At 43.2% G+C, this 13116-nt stretch overlaps 1 protein-coding gene across 1 annotated transcript in view; it reads left to right on the top strand.

Annotated features, from left to right (window-relative positions):
* Positions 1-13116, top strand: part of scin (scinderin) — a gene marked incomplete at its 5' end in the record, with an annotated part of 46001 nt that overhangs the window by 23202 nt on the left and 9683 nt on the right. Inside the window, 3 exons of the mRNA XM_080862586.1 lie at positions 5190-5280; positions 5882-6052; positions 6130-6307. Coding sequence (XP_080718712.1) covers positions 5190-5280; positions 5882-6052; positions 6130-6307 — 440 coding nt within the window. The remainder of the gene's footprint in view (positions 1-5189; positions 5281-5881; positions 6053-6129; positions 6308-13116) is intronic.

Here is a 13116-nt window from a genome sequence, read left to right as displayed (position 1 = left end):
TGATCCTACTCTTAGAGAGTTTCTGAGTAAAGACAAGCTTTCACTGGACTGAGTAGTGTCTTTTTTTATCAGTTCCTCAATAGCATTAAACCCTATTATTGGTTTTTGCATCACATCCTGACTTACTAGGATTGGAACCCGAACCTCATTCTGAGCTACAGCTTTTCCTCGCGAATCACAAAGGCTAAGGCTAACTTCTACCCAACCCTGGAAAGGGACTTCAGATCCATTTACAGCTCTCAAGTCTAAAAGTTCATCCTTACTTAGTAAATCGCTGATGGGGTGAACTTCTAAGTGAGGTAAATTGTCTGATTTCCAGCATGCACTCATTATTGAAACTTGGGCTCCCGTGTCCCACAGTGCCTGTGTTTTGCAGTTATTCATTCTACACCATACTAGACACTTTCTGCCCACGAGCTGTGCTACTTTTCTTTTTTTGGTACTTAAATTTAACACGTTTGGGGGTTGGTTCCTAATTTTAGGATTTCCTGAGTCGGTTGGTGATGCTAGGGATAAGCTTTGGGCCTTGGGAATGTTATCACATTGGGACATTGGTGGTAAAGCTGTGGCTTGTCCCGCAGTCACAGCCCCGCCCAGTTTTCCTGCTTCTGAGCTCCCCTTACTTTACATCCCTTTGCCCAGTGAGAGTCACTGCCACATTTGAAACAATGGTCACAGTCCCTGTTTTCTTGTTGACATGCAGAGCATCGCCTTTTTGGTCTCTGAGCTGCCTTTCTGTATGCCCTGACTTGTCTACCACCATCACCACTTCTATCTCGTTGGACAGTTTGCACTAGTGAAGCTACCTGTCCTGTGAGTTCCCTAATTGCTGAGTTACTTTCCTCAATTTTTGCAAATAAGGAGTTATCTTTGAGGGTTTTAGCCAGTTTTGTGTCAGGCTGGCTTGTGCGGGGATCAGTAAGCGCTACATTCTGCTCAACTACATTTAGTCCTGTTCTAAATGACCTGTGGGCTTTTGCCTTTAACGCTCTCTTGCTTTCATTGTACTGGGCTGTTTGCATTTTCATTAATAAGAGTTCATCGCTACAGTTTTCATCCTGCAAATATGCTCTCATTTCTGCTCTGACATTGTCATTTAGAAGACCCGTTCTAATGGACTGAAAACATTGACTTTGAACAAGTTCTTTGTTATACTTTAGGCTAGACTGGGTGCGCTCAGATGCGAAAAGGATTTTTTGACGCAAATCCAGCACTCTAATCAGGAACTCAAGTGGTGTTTCATTTGCCCCCTGTGTAGCTTTGGTTAATTGCTGGTACAGTACTGTTGCATCCGTTTCTGCATAATGGGCTTTTAGAACTTGTCTCAGGCTGGTCAATGTGAGATCTTCTTTCCCTTCCAAATAGCTCCTTAGTTTTAACCCAGGACTGATGGCACGTATGACAGCCTCCACAATCTCAGCTTCAGAGTAGCCCGTTTTTAAGCCGCTTTCCATCTGGTGCTCTAAGCTACTGAAACTCAGCGTGTCTTTAGCTGTAGACTCACCCACATGTCCACTTATCCTGAAGTCTTTTCTGAATCCACCTGATGAAACATTACAGCAGCTGTTGCCAATACAGTCTCTCCCCTTGCGCTGTGTTTCGCCGTCCAGCGACGTCCTCATGGCCACCTGCTGCTCCGCTGATGTCCCTTGAGCCGCCTGATGCTCTAGCGATGTCATCGGCCCTGTCCGCTGCTCCGGAGGTGCCCGCGCCGCTGCCAGTTGCTCCTCGTGCACAGCCTCCACCGTCATCTCCGCTCTGTCTGAAGATGAAGACCGGACCACCGCTCCTGCGCCGACAGCCGCTGACCGCGCCTCCACCAGCAAAACCAGCACATCATTTAGCTCCAGAAGCACCGACATGCCTTCATCCTCTCGCTGTAAAAGCTCTTCTCGTTCACAAAACTGGCTAATAAGCTTAACGAGAGCTCTGCGAGATTTGCTTTGTATTTCTTTGCTGCCCTTTTTTGTAATATTACATAGTTCACATACTCTGAGCAGTTCTTCCAAAGAAAGTCCACATAACTTCTGCTCCAATTCCAACAAAAAATCTTCACGGTTCACAGACATGCTTGAAAGATAACTAAGACGAGTAAAACTCTCTCAGTGTATCCGACCGGAGAAAACACAGTTTCCGTGGCATTAGCTAGACTGTCGCAATCCATTAGCATTAGCTCCTTTGCTCTGTCACGCTCCTTTACTGTGTTCCTCTGTGTGAAGTAGTCCCAAAAACTATCTCGGTGGAACCTCCAAAATGTTACACCACTCCAGGACAACTTGGTGTAAACAGCAGAACCGAGTTTATTTGGGTACTTCAGAACCGTGGCTTTCACATACAGAGCCCAAAAATACACTCTTCTTCTTTTCCTTTTTCGAACATAGTTTTTCTTTTTTCGTGACTGCCCCCTACTGGTGGAAAAACATGTAGCAGCCAAAAATCCAAACATATAGTTGAATAACACAAATACCAACAGATTTATGCAATGTTTTGGACATATTTTAGCTTTACACTTTACCAAGTGCTACATCAGTAACATTTTGAAATATGAGATTCTCTATGTGATTTCTGTCTTTTTAATCAGAATACAGGTTTTTGTTATTGTTTTTCTTAAAAAGGAGAGTGGTATCTATGTAAATATTGTTAGTAGACTTTTAAAAAATTACAAAAACCTAGTATTCAATTAAATTTTATTTATACAGCGCCAAAACCCAACAACAGTCACCTTCTGGTGCTTTATACTGAAAGGTAGACCCTACAATAATACATACAGAGAAAAACCCAACAATCATATGACCCCCTATGAGCAAGCACTTTGGCGACAGTGGGAAGGAAAAACTCCCTTTTAACAGGAAGAAACCTCCGGCAGAACCAGGCTCAGGGAGGGGCGGGGCCATCTGCTGTGATTGGTTGGAGGTGAGGGGAAGAAGAGAGGACAAGAAACATGCTGTGGAAGAGAGACAGAGATTAATAATAACTAATGATCAAATGCAAAGTAGTGTATAAACACAAACAGTGAATGATAAGACGTCAGAGAAGAAGAAACAGCCAGTGCATGATGGGAATCCCCCGGCAGCCTATGTCTATTGCAGCATAGCTAAGGGAGGATTCAGGGTCACCTGGTCCAGCCCTAACTATATGCTTTAGCAAAAAGGAAAGTTTGAAGCCTAATCTTGAAAGTAGAGATAGTGTCTGTCTCCTGAATCCAAACTGGAAGCTGGTTCCACAGAAGAGGGGCCTGAAAACTGAAGGCTCTGCCTCCCATTCTACTTTTAAATACTCTAGGAACAACAAGTAGGCCTGCACAGCGAGAGCGAAGTGCTCTAATAGGGTGATATGGTACTACAAGGTCATTGAATTGAATTGAATTGAATTGAATTGAATTGAATTGAATTGAATTGAATTGAATGAATGCTTTATTGGCCATATGCAGGTTGCCCCGCAGAGGAATAGGACCCCCCGACTTACACACACAACAAAGACATCACATGGGAATACAGTCGGAGATCGTCAGCGTTGCAGAGAAAACACTGAAAAATTACACAACAATGGGAAAAAGTACAAGAGGAAAAAAGAGACCTCTTCTCACGCTGGGCACCTATGGGAGGACAGCATGAGAACAGGAAACAAAAAGAACTCCTCTGCACAGAGAGCACATTAATGTCCACATCACAACATTAGAGCACGTGACTAGCCACAGGGGTGGATAGGGGGGTGGGGGGTAATCCGAAGGACCACAGCAGTCGTCCTATACGTCCTATACGTCCTATACCATTCCAGCGCGGCGCGCAGACCCGCCGTCTGTCTTCCCCCGCAGGAAACAAGCATCGAAGGCGTTTGGAAAGGGAGGGGGATGAGTGCGTGCTTATCAGTGTAAGTGTGTGTGTGTGCGTGTCCAGAGTTCAGCTGAGACAGTGTCCTTCGCCCCATCAGGCTAAGTAAACAGTCTGCCAGCCAACCCAGGTGGCCTTGCATGGGATGGGAAGAATAGTCATCACACAGTCGTTATCAAGGAGTTGTTTTGGTGGGCTCCAGCCTTGGGCCTGAGCAGCTGGCGCCGTGGTGTCCATATGTTGAATATTGTTGATTAATTAATACATTAAGATAAGATGGGGCCTGATTATTGTCACAGGTCGGTGACTCAGTTATTTTTGGTTTTTGTACTTTTACTTTTGATTTTATTATGAATTATGACTGTTTGTGTTTTGGTTTCTGTCCTAGTATTTCTAGCTCCCTAGTTTTGTAGAACTTCCTGAGTTCTAGTTTTTAGGCTTTGTTATTTGGTTTGGTGTTAATTCTGTGCTCCCTCTGATCTGTGTCAGCCCTGCCTGTGTACCCCCTCTAGTGTAGTCAGGTCTCTGTGTAGAGCCCGCGTCTCTGAGTCTCTGTCTTCATGTGTGTTTTGAGTTTCCTGTTTTACTTTGAAGGTTCGTGTCTGATGTCAGCGTGTTCAGTTTTACTTGCCTCCTGTCTCGTTAGCTCCCGGTGTCTTTCTGCATCTCCCTGTTTCTCCGTTTCATGTTTGGTTTTTGCTTGTTTTCCCAGTTTAGGTTTTCTCAGTTCTGCTTTCGCCACCCTCGTCTTTGTTGTATGTTCACTCACCATAAATAAAGCTCCTTCACATCAGTAGTGCCTGCATCTTGGGTCCTTTAATAATTCCACACGGTTTGCCCTGCTAACCATGACAATTATTTAAGACCTTGTATGTGAGGAGCAGGATTTTGAATTCAATTCTGGATTAAACAGGGCTCAAATTTTAAATTCAAATGACTAGTCCTAAGTGTGGATGATAATGCATCATCCATAATACAGAATCTTTATTACAAAATGAGGGTAATTGAAAGTTTTTCTCATAGAGCTAAGGAAGCTCCCATCACAGAACACCCTATGGACAGCTAAGACTCCTAATACAGTGAATCACAGTGAATCACAGCTACATGAACATGAATGTTTGTCTATTTGTTTGGTAGTTTTTTCTGATTATTTTCAATTTTTTCACATTTTACTAAATCAAAGTGGGAGAATGGACTGAGTGAACCAAAGTAAAAAGGTTCCCACTGGAAATCCATAACAATGAGCTGGTGACAAAGTTATTTTATGCATTTTTATTTTAAGAATATAGATTGGTTCACTTTCTAGATTTACTGTAACTTGACTAACTGAATATTGATTACTATTACTGTCTCCTGCAGGCAGGGAGCCAGCTGCTCTGTGGATGAGCTAACTGCCTCAGCGTTCCTGACCGTAGAGCTGGATCGTTCACTGGGAGGGAATGCGGTTCAGGTACAACACCAGTGTCAAATAAATATGAGAAGCACTGATTGCTTTGTTAATTATTCTAAATGCACAGTACTGTGCAAAATCTTGAGCCACTCCTCATTTCTTTATATTTTGCTAGAAAATAGGAAGTTGGTGCAGTGATTCATTGAAACATGCTAAGAGTGTATACCATGTACCTGACCCTAACCCAATACAGACAGGAGCTAACGTAATGGCCCTTCTTTTATGCACATTTGTGGAAAGCTTGTTGAAAGCCTTCCCAGACTGTTGGCTGGGTCATATTAAACCCTCTGGATTAAGAAATCACTCAATTTGATATTCGTGTGATGGCAGACGAGCAAATACTTTTGACACTAGAGTGTAGATCATTCATAATGGAATCAGGTCCATAATCAGCAATGGATCACAGATGTGATACCAAAGGAGCAGGAAGCCAGGCAAGCTCCGCCCCTGAAGCACATAAGCAGACCTACACATGCACACACACACAGACAGAAAACGGGCGAGTCGACCAGAAACACTTTAAATTGTCCTGTGAAAAATAATTGTCTTCAACTTTCTTTAACTGGTATGTTAAAAACCAGTTTGCTTCATATGGTTTCAGGTCAGAGTGCCTCAGGGTAAAGAACCCCCACATCTGCTCAGTCTTTTTAAATCTAAACCCCTCATTGTGTATAAGAGCGGCACATCCCGCCTGGGCGATCATCCTCCTCCACCTCCTACGCGACTCTTCCAAGTCAGACGGAACCTGGGCACCATCACCAGGATTGCTGAGGTAAACCATTTCCTGATTGTCGTTAGTAAAGTAATGATGTGTTTATGCAAAGATGCTGAACTTCTTGTCTGTTTTAGGTTGATGCCAGTGCCGCCAGCCTAAACTCTAATGATGCCTTCTTTCTGAGGACCCCTGATGGGCAGGGCTTTCTGTGGATAGGCAAAGGGGCCAGTGAGGAAGAGGAAAAGGGAGCTGAGTACATGAGCAAAGAGCTGAACTGCAGCTGCAAACGCATCACTGAAGGACAAGAACCAGGTCATGATCAACACTTGGCATACATATACCAAATGTCTGTATCCATATGATACGCACACGCAGACACAAGCTCCCATAGGTCTGCATGTTTTCACACAGTATAGACGTTGTCAGGCTAGCAGCAGCGGGTCGAATCTATAAGCCGGGTTTCTCACTAACGTGTTCAATATTCCAGCCACGAGAGGCTCTGAGCTGCTGCTTTTAGTAGTGTCCAGAAACAGTGATGAGCAACAGGTGAGTGATTAGCGGCAGGTGAGTATGTCAAAGGCAGGAGCCTGAGTGATGCAGGAGCAGGAGGGAGGGGAACAGAGATTTAAACTAAAACAAAAACACATGTAGTCTTGCAGGGCTGGCCGGGCACACACAGGGACCATGACAGACATAAAGTTTTATTTTGAACACTTGTTGCAAAAAGGAAAATCTCCATTCAAAAGAAACCAAATACAAATATGATAGAAAGTGAAGATTTTTACCAGCGCTCATGTCTCAGTTTGCAACATGAGGACTTGGACTTTTCACCTCTGCCCAGGAGGTCATGTTTTTACAACCAACCTTCCAGTTAGTGTCCAACTTATTGGTTTGGTTTACCATCTCACAGTAGTCGTAGTTTGTTCATCAGCTGTTGGTAAGTTTGATCAGGTCATCAGCTGTGGGTACCACCCCCACTGTATTTGGAAGTGTTTGTGTGTGTTCGTGCGTGCATGGCATTCTGTCTACAAACATGATCGCTCAAAATGTTTAGAGTGGTAGAAGATTGGGGTAATGTTAACAATTCATTAAATCTGGCTTACATCCACCAAGCTCTTCAAGGTTAACTTCATGATTTATTGATTGAAAATTAACAACAAAGCCTTATAACTTGAAAACGGCTATTTGATTGTTCTTAGGCTGAGATCACACAATACACTGTGAGAATGTGAGATTCTCAGTGCCAGAGAAATCCAAATTGCAGCACGGGGCTGTTAGATCAGAGCACTGTGATGCAGCACATAGGTGTGCTGTGTAAGATTATCTAGCTCCACCTGATTAGTACTCCAAGCAATCAGCATGAGTAACGGGCAGAACAATTACATTCTCTTCCACTAGAGGGCAGTGCATCTACCTGCTCTAATTAAATGGGTTGCCAACTGCCAGTAAAACAGAAGAAGAAGAAGGAATTTCATAATAATCATGCTGTGAGTGAGAGAACAGTGTTTAACAGCAATGGATAAATATTTGAAGAGAAAAGGTAGTCAGTCTGACCTGGTCCTGGAGAAAACTCTGACCCAGATGAAGGCCCAGTATGAGTAGGGGTCAGAAGAAAGCAAAAAAGTTATACTGGGGACAAACTGAGTTAATTCCACTATACCTGGTGCGCAGGGAAAAAGGATCAATATGCTTTTTGTGACATTTTTGTCTGGTGGTGTGTCGTGTGATTTTTCTAATGTGAAATATGTGCCGTGGCTCCACAAGATAGGGTGTCATCCAGCGTTTCCCAAAGTTAAACTAGTTAATCTTCTATTTGCATGTTTTTAAAAACTCCCAAAGGGCAACTGGAAGCTCAGATTATCTGTGTCAGCAATAATAGCTCAGAGGGCAAATCTGTAAACTGAGAAGAAAACTGTCCTCCGCATACAAACAAGAGCACTGAGACTGAGACACCTTGATTTTCTCAGGAATCCCCAAAATGCACCAGATTATCCTGAAAACTGTTAACAACATGTCATTCTACTGCTTACACTGTCTCACGGTCTCACGTCCCGTCATCGCTACATTTGAACATTTCCAGCAAAAAGAACTGGTTAAAAGCAAGGACCATGAATGAAAAAGAGCATCATGAATGAACTGTTTCCCAGTGAAATCAACCATGACTGAATAGAGCTCATTGGAATCAAAAATATTATTAAAAAGCATATGTAGATACAGCATATTATCAGTTGGATTTACCCAAAGGTAGCACAAAACTCTTGGATAGAATTAGAACAAGCAGACGGTAACGATAAACTTTCAGAACGTCCCTTGATTACAGCTTTAATTAAATGCCACTGCTGCTTAAAAAACCCATTCATCTTCTCCACCTCACCAGCCTGATGAACAACCCTTGAAATCACAAACTCCCAAATAGAATCCAGCAGGTTTTCTCCAAAGTGGCACCACTCAGACTTTCAGGTCAACAGAGCAATTCTTTACTTTACAGCATGGGCGCAAGAAGGAATCACACACCTCTTTTAAGATAATAAACTCATGTCAGATACGAATTTGTTTCAAAGATTTGGACAAGACAAGAAAAATGTACTATTCTCTCAAAATTATATTCACTACTTTCAGTCACAAACTCAATATCTGTACTCATCCCCGAATGGGACAAAGACCTTCCACTATCTTTGAAACCTGATTTTTGGACAAATTCTCAATGACAAAAAAACCAAAAACATTTTAAACTCATTCAATACAAAATCCTACACAGAACCACATCACACAACCAGTGTTGAATAAAATGGTTTTATGGGCGTTACGCCACTGTCTAGGGGTACAGGAACGTAGCATATGTTAAAAGAAGAGTGACCCCGCCCTGGTCCCCAAAACCATACCACAGCCGATTCAGATGTGAAACTGGTTTACTGTGGCTAAACTGCAGCGTGACTCCGGGGTGAACAAAGGCCAAAATAACAAACAAAACCAGTCAAGGAGGTGCTACCTAAACCCTACGTGATAAAAAGAGCAAACCAAAGACAAATGCTACCCCGACCTGAATAAACAGGAGAAAATGAGACAGAAAATAAGAAGGCAGCTCACCCTTCAGCTTCAGTGACTATTTACACGTGACTCTAAACTACACACTATATACAGAAGCTCAGCAATCCTCAGGAACACACACACGAGTAACACAGGGTCTGGAGGCCAAGGATGGCTCTGACGCTGCTGTCAGTTGCTGTCCCGGGACGACTGGCTGTGGCTCAAGTGGTAGAGCAGATCAGCTACTGATTGGAAGGTCGGTGGTTCGATCCTTGGCTTCCCCAGTCTACGTGTCAAATATCCTTAGGCAAGATGCTAACCCCAAGTTGCCCTCCGATGCGTTCAGTGTGAATGCGTGTGAGTGTAGATTAGTTTGCACTTGTGTTTAGAAGTGCTTGTATGAGTGGGTGTGAATGTGGCATGTTGTATAGAGTGCTCTGAGAACTCCGGGAGAATAGAAAAGCACTATATAAGAATCAGTCCATTTACCATGATAAGGGGACCAATCAGCAGCCGTCAGCTTCTCCAATCAGGGACCTGCAGAGACTCTTAAAGACACAGACAGGCGGAACAAAAAACAGCCACCCGGACACATTATGGGCAGTAACAATGGGTTTCTCTGATTCTGGGATTTGTACTCAGTGTACTCAAAACACCACAGACACTCCTTTAGTCAACTAGCTCAGTCCTGCAGCTCTGGTCCAAGCGTACTAAATAGATGAACGCATTCCTTGCTCACACCTGCCTGTGAACTCACTGGACTACTCCTCCCTTGCAGCTGAGCCACAAACCACACCCCACTGCCACATACACTCCCTCTCCCACTTAGGCTGGGGAGCCGTCTTACCTGCTGGGAGAAAACGGCCCTCAGCGCGAAGCTTTAGGATGAAGGTGAGGGTAAAGTTAGAGGTGTCTTGCAGGGGACCAGATCTGGGGCACACTTTCAGGTGAAGCTGGTCAAGAGTCGGTCAGTTCTGCAAAGACTGGCATGAACCAGCAGTAATAACCAGCAAGTCCCAGGAACCTTACTACCTTACTAGCTGTTTTTTGGTCTTGGGATGCCTCCCCAAACACTGTAACTCCCTCCATCCAGCCGCACATTTCTTAAGACTGGCTGCGAGCCCCACCTGTTTCATTGACTCCAGCACTGTGGCCAAATGCACCGCCAAAGAGTCACTGCTGACGCTACATACAGCATGGGCCTGCAGCACCTGGTCCATGAGACGCTGAAGTGTGCCGGGGGTTCCTATAGCAAGTCAGATGGAACTGTGACAAATTGGTACAACCCATATGAAGTCAAAAGACGTGTTTTCCTTAGACTCTGGAGACAAGGATATCTACCAGTAGCCCTCGTTTCACCAGCTCGTCCTCCCCAGAGTCAACATCAGGCGAGGACTCACATCATCTGTCGTGAGCACAAGTCATTAAAACCTGGCCAATCAGTTTCCAAAATATTGAGCAACATGATGTTTCACATTGCTCACTTGGTGTTGGCTCTCACTGTGCACTGTAACTTCCTGTTACAGTGCACAGTGGTGTTTTTTGTAGATTATCTATGTACAATGAATTTTAAAAAAAACTGATAAAATATAGATAACATCCAATTTCATAGTGTAATCTTCACATGCTTTCTCCAAAGCACACTCTCTGTTGATTCGCCCGCTAATTATATTCACAGTATTCACTCACTGCGTCTTTAGGGATTCACCTAGCTTAGCTTAGCTCTCTAGCAGCACGGCCTCTTCACCTGTCCCTCCTGCACTTTCCTGCTCAGTGTGTCAGATGTTTAGTTACTGTAGGTTTGCTTATAATAATCAGTCTTAATCATGGATGATTAATCATTAATCATTGTCTTAAATGCAACAAATATGCAACAACATAACATGAGAGAAAACACATTTCAAAACAGGAAATACAGCATCAGTGTGCTTTTAATCCAGGTATTTACTATTTGGTTTAGACACTCTACCAGATCTGGTTCGGTATGTTGTCATCAGAGCATACTTGGCATTTTTTAGGTGTGTTCATTTTACCCTGCGTTTTTCTGTCCTTGATCACTTGTTCAGACTATTTTGTGCCAAGTTGTGGTGGGGCGAGTTGAACTTGAATCGTTTCATGTTTGTTGGGTTGTGCTTTATCGGGTTCAGTTTCATCCGAGCTTTTCCGGTTGAGGCTCGCTCACAGGCAGAAGATGTTGTCTGTTGCGCCTGTCTTCCTTTCCATCCGACTCAACGACATAAGAGCGAGGTTCAGCACATACCTTACTTACAACTCCAATCTTGTCATGTCCTCTCTGTGTTTGTAATCTCACCACCTGCTTTGGTGTTAATGGACTGAAAAAAGACTTTTTATCCATGACAGCAAATGAACTGAACAACAGAAAATGATAAGAAAAATAAACTGGGCCAACGTGGCATGTTTGTTAATACACATGTTAATGTGATCTCTGGTCTCCCACTCAGAGACACAGGTCTCCGAGTGTCTAGCATTCAGAGGCTGCCTGAGGACACTCGTGTGAGAGGCGGTGTTGATACCAAAGGGCATTCTCAAGAATGTGAATCTGCCAAAAGGTGTTGCAAATGTAGTGAGAAGAGATGAGGCAGGATCTAGTTTGATTTGCCAGAAGGAGCTCTTTGCATCCAGAACTGAGAAGATGGTTGCTCCAGACATCTGAGCAGCTACTTCCTCCACAGTTCGGATGGGATGGTGAGGTTGCATTAGTGCCTTGTTCAGATCCCTTGGATCAATGCACATATGAACATCATCGGTATTCTTTTTGTGTGTTGCGACCATGTTGGATACCCATTCTGTGGGTTCCTCCACTGGTTCAGTTACTCCCACGGCCTGCATTCTTTGGAGTTCCTCTTTAACCTTTACTGCATGGGAACAGGAACGCGTCTTGGAGGGTTGACGACAGGTGGCACGTTTGGAGTGAGTTTCATTGAGTAGGTTACAGGTAAGCCACCGACTTCATCTTTGAACAGGTCTGTGTATTCGTAAAAAACTTTCTGTGCAGGTGTCTCATCCTGATCTGTGTCAACATGGTAGACTTCCTTGCTGAAACTAACCAGTTTCATTCGCACGCTGTCCTTTAATCCGATGATGGATTGCACATCGTGTTTTACAACTTGGAATTGTAGGTAACTGTCCAGCTAGCTTGCACTTGAGAGTAACTGTGCCTGTGGACTTAATCTTCGTGCCTCCGAAAGCAGCGAGATTTACCTGTTTTTGTGACTTACGTAGGGTTTCGTTATTGCCGATGTTTCTGTAAGTGCCTAATGACAGTTATTGTGTGGATGCTTTAAGCATCCACACTATTGAGATCCTGTTTCTCTTTATTCTTTATCCTTTATTATTGTGTGGATGCTTTAAGCATCCACACTATTGAGTTCCTGTTTCTCTTTATACTTTATTGTGTGGATGCTTTAAGCATCCACACTATTGAGTTCCTCTTGGGACTTCCGTACACTTTTTGGCACTTAACTACTTCCACAATTTTCAGCCGATTTTCACCGTTCAAATTTTAAAATATTCTGCTATTTCTGCTAATTCCTGCTATGTCTTTTGGTATTTTTCACTATTATACTTTTTAAAATATTAAGCTTAATTTGTCCCATTGAAATGAATGGGAAACTTCTGCAATTCTGCTAAAATTTGCTTGTTTCTGAAACTTAACTACTTCCTCATATTTTCACGTAGAACAACCATTCAAACTTTAAAATGTTCTCAAATTATTGGGCTATTCAGGTATGATTCAGCTTTTTCAAATCTTTTACCGTTTTACCTTTATGCCTCTTAAAGTTTTCAGTTGCAAAATTGTGATTTTTCACAAAATACATGCGTTGTTATGGTTGCTATGCACTTGGCTTCCAGTGTGCCACTGAAGGTTTTGCAGTCTTCTCTTCATGTCCGAACAACTTCTTGCTACTTGCTCAATCTTCACTCAACTTCCACAAATTATACATCAAAACATAGGTATTTTTGCTGGGTTTCCGAAAATGTCACTATCATTGTTGTGGTATTCATAGAACTTTCGCAAATCTCCTCAGACCAACACAATGTCGGAAAACTCTCCATATAAAGTCAATGGAGAG

Source organism: Rhamphochromis sp. 'chilingali' (assembly GCF_963969265.1).
Source record: "Rhamphochromis sp. 'chilingali' genome assembly, chromosome: 17".
Classification (NCBI taxonomy): Eukaryota; Metazoa; Chordata; class Actinopteri; order Cichliformes; family Cichlidae; genus Rhamphochromis; species Rhamphochromis sp. 'chilingali'.
This window is presented reverse-complemented; position numbering and strand designations above follow the sequence as displayed.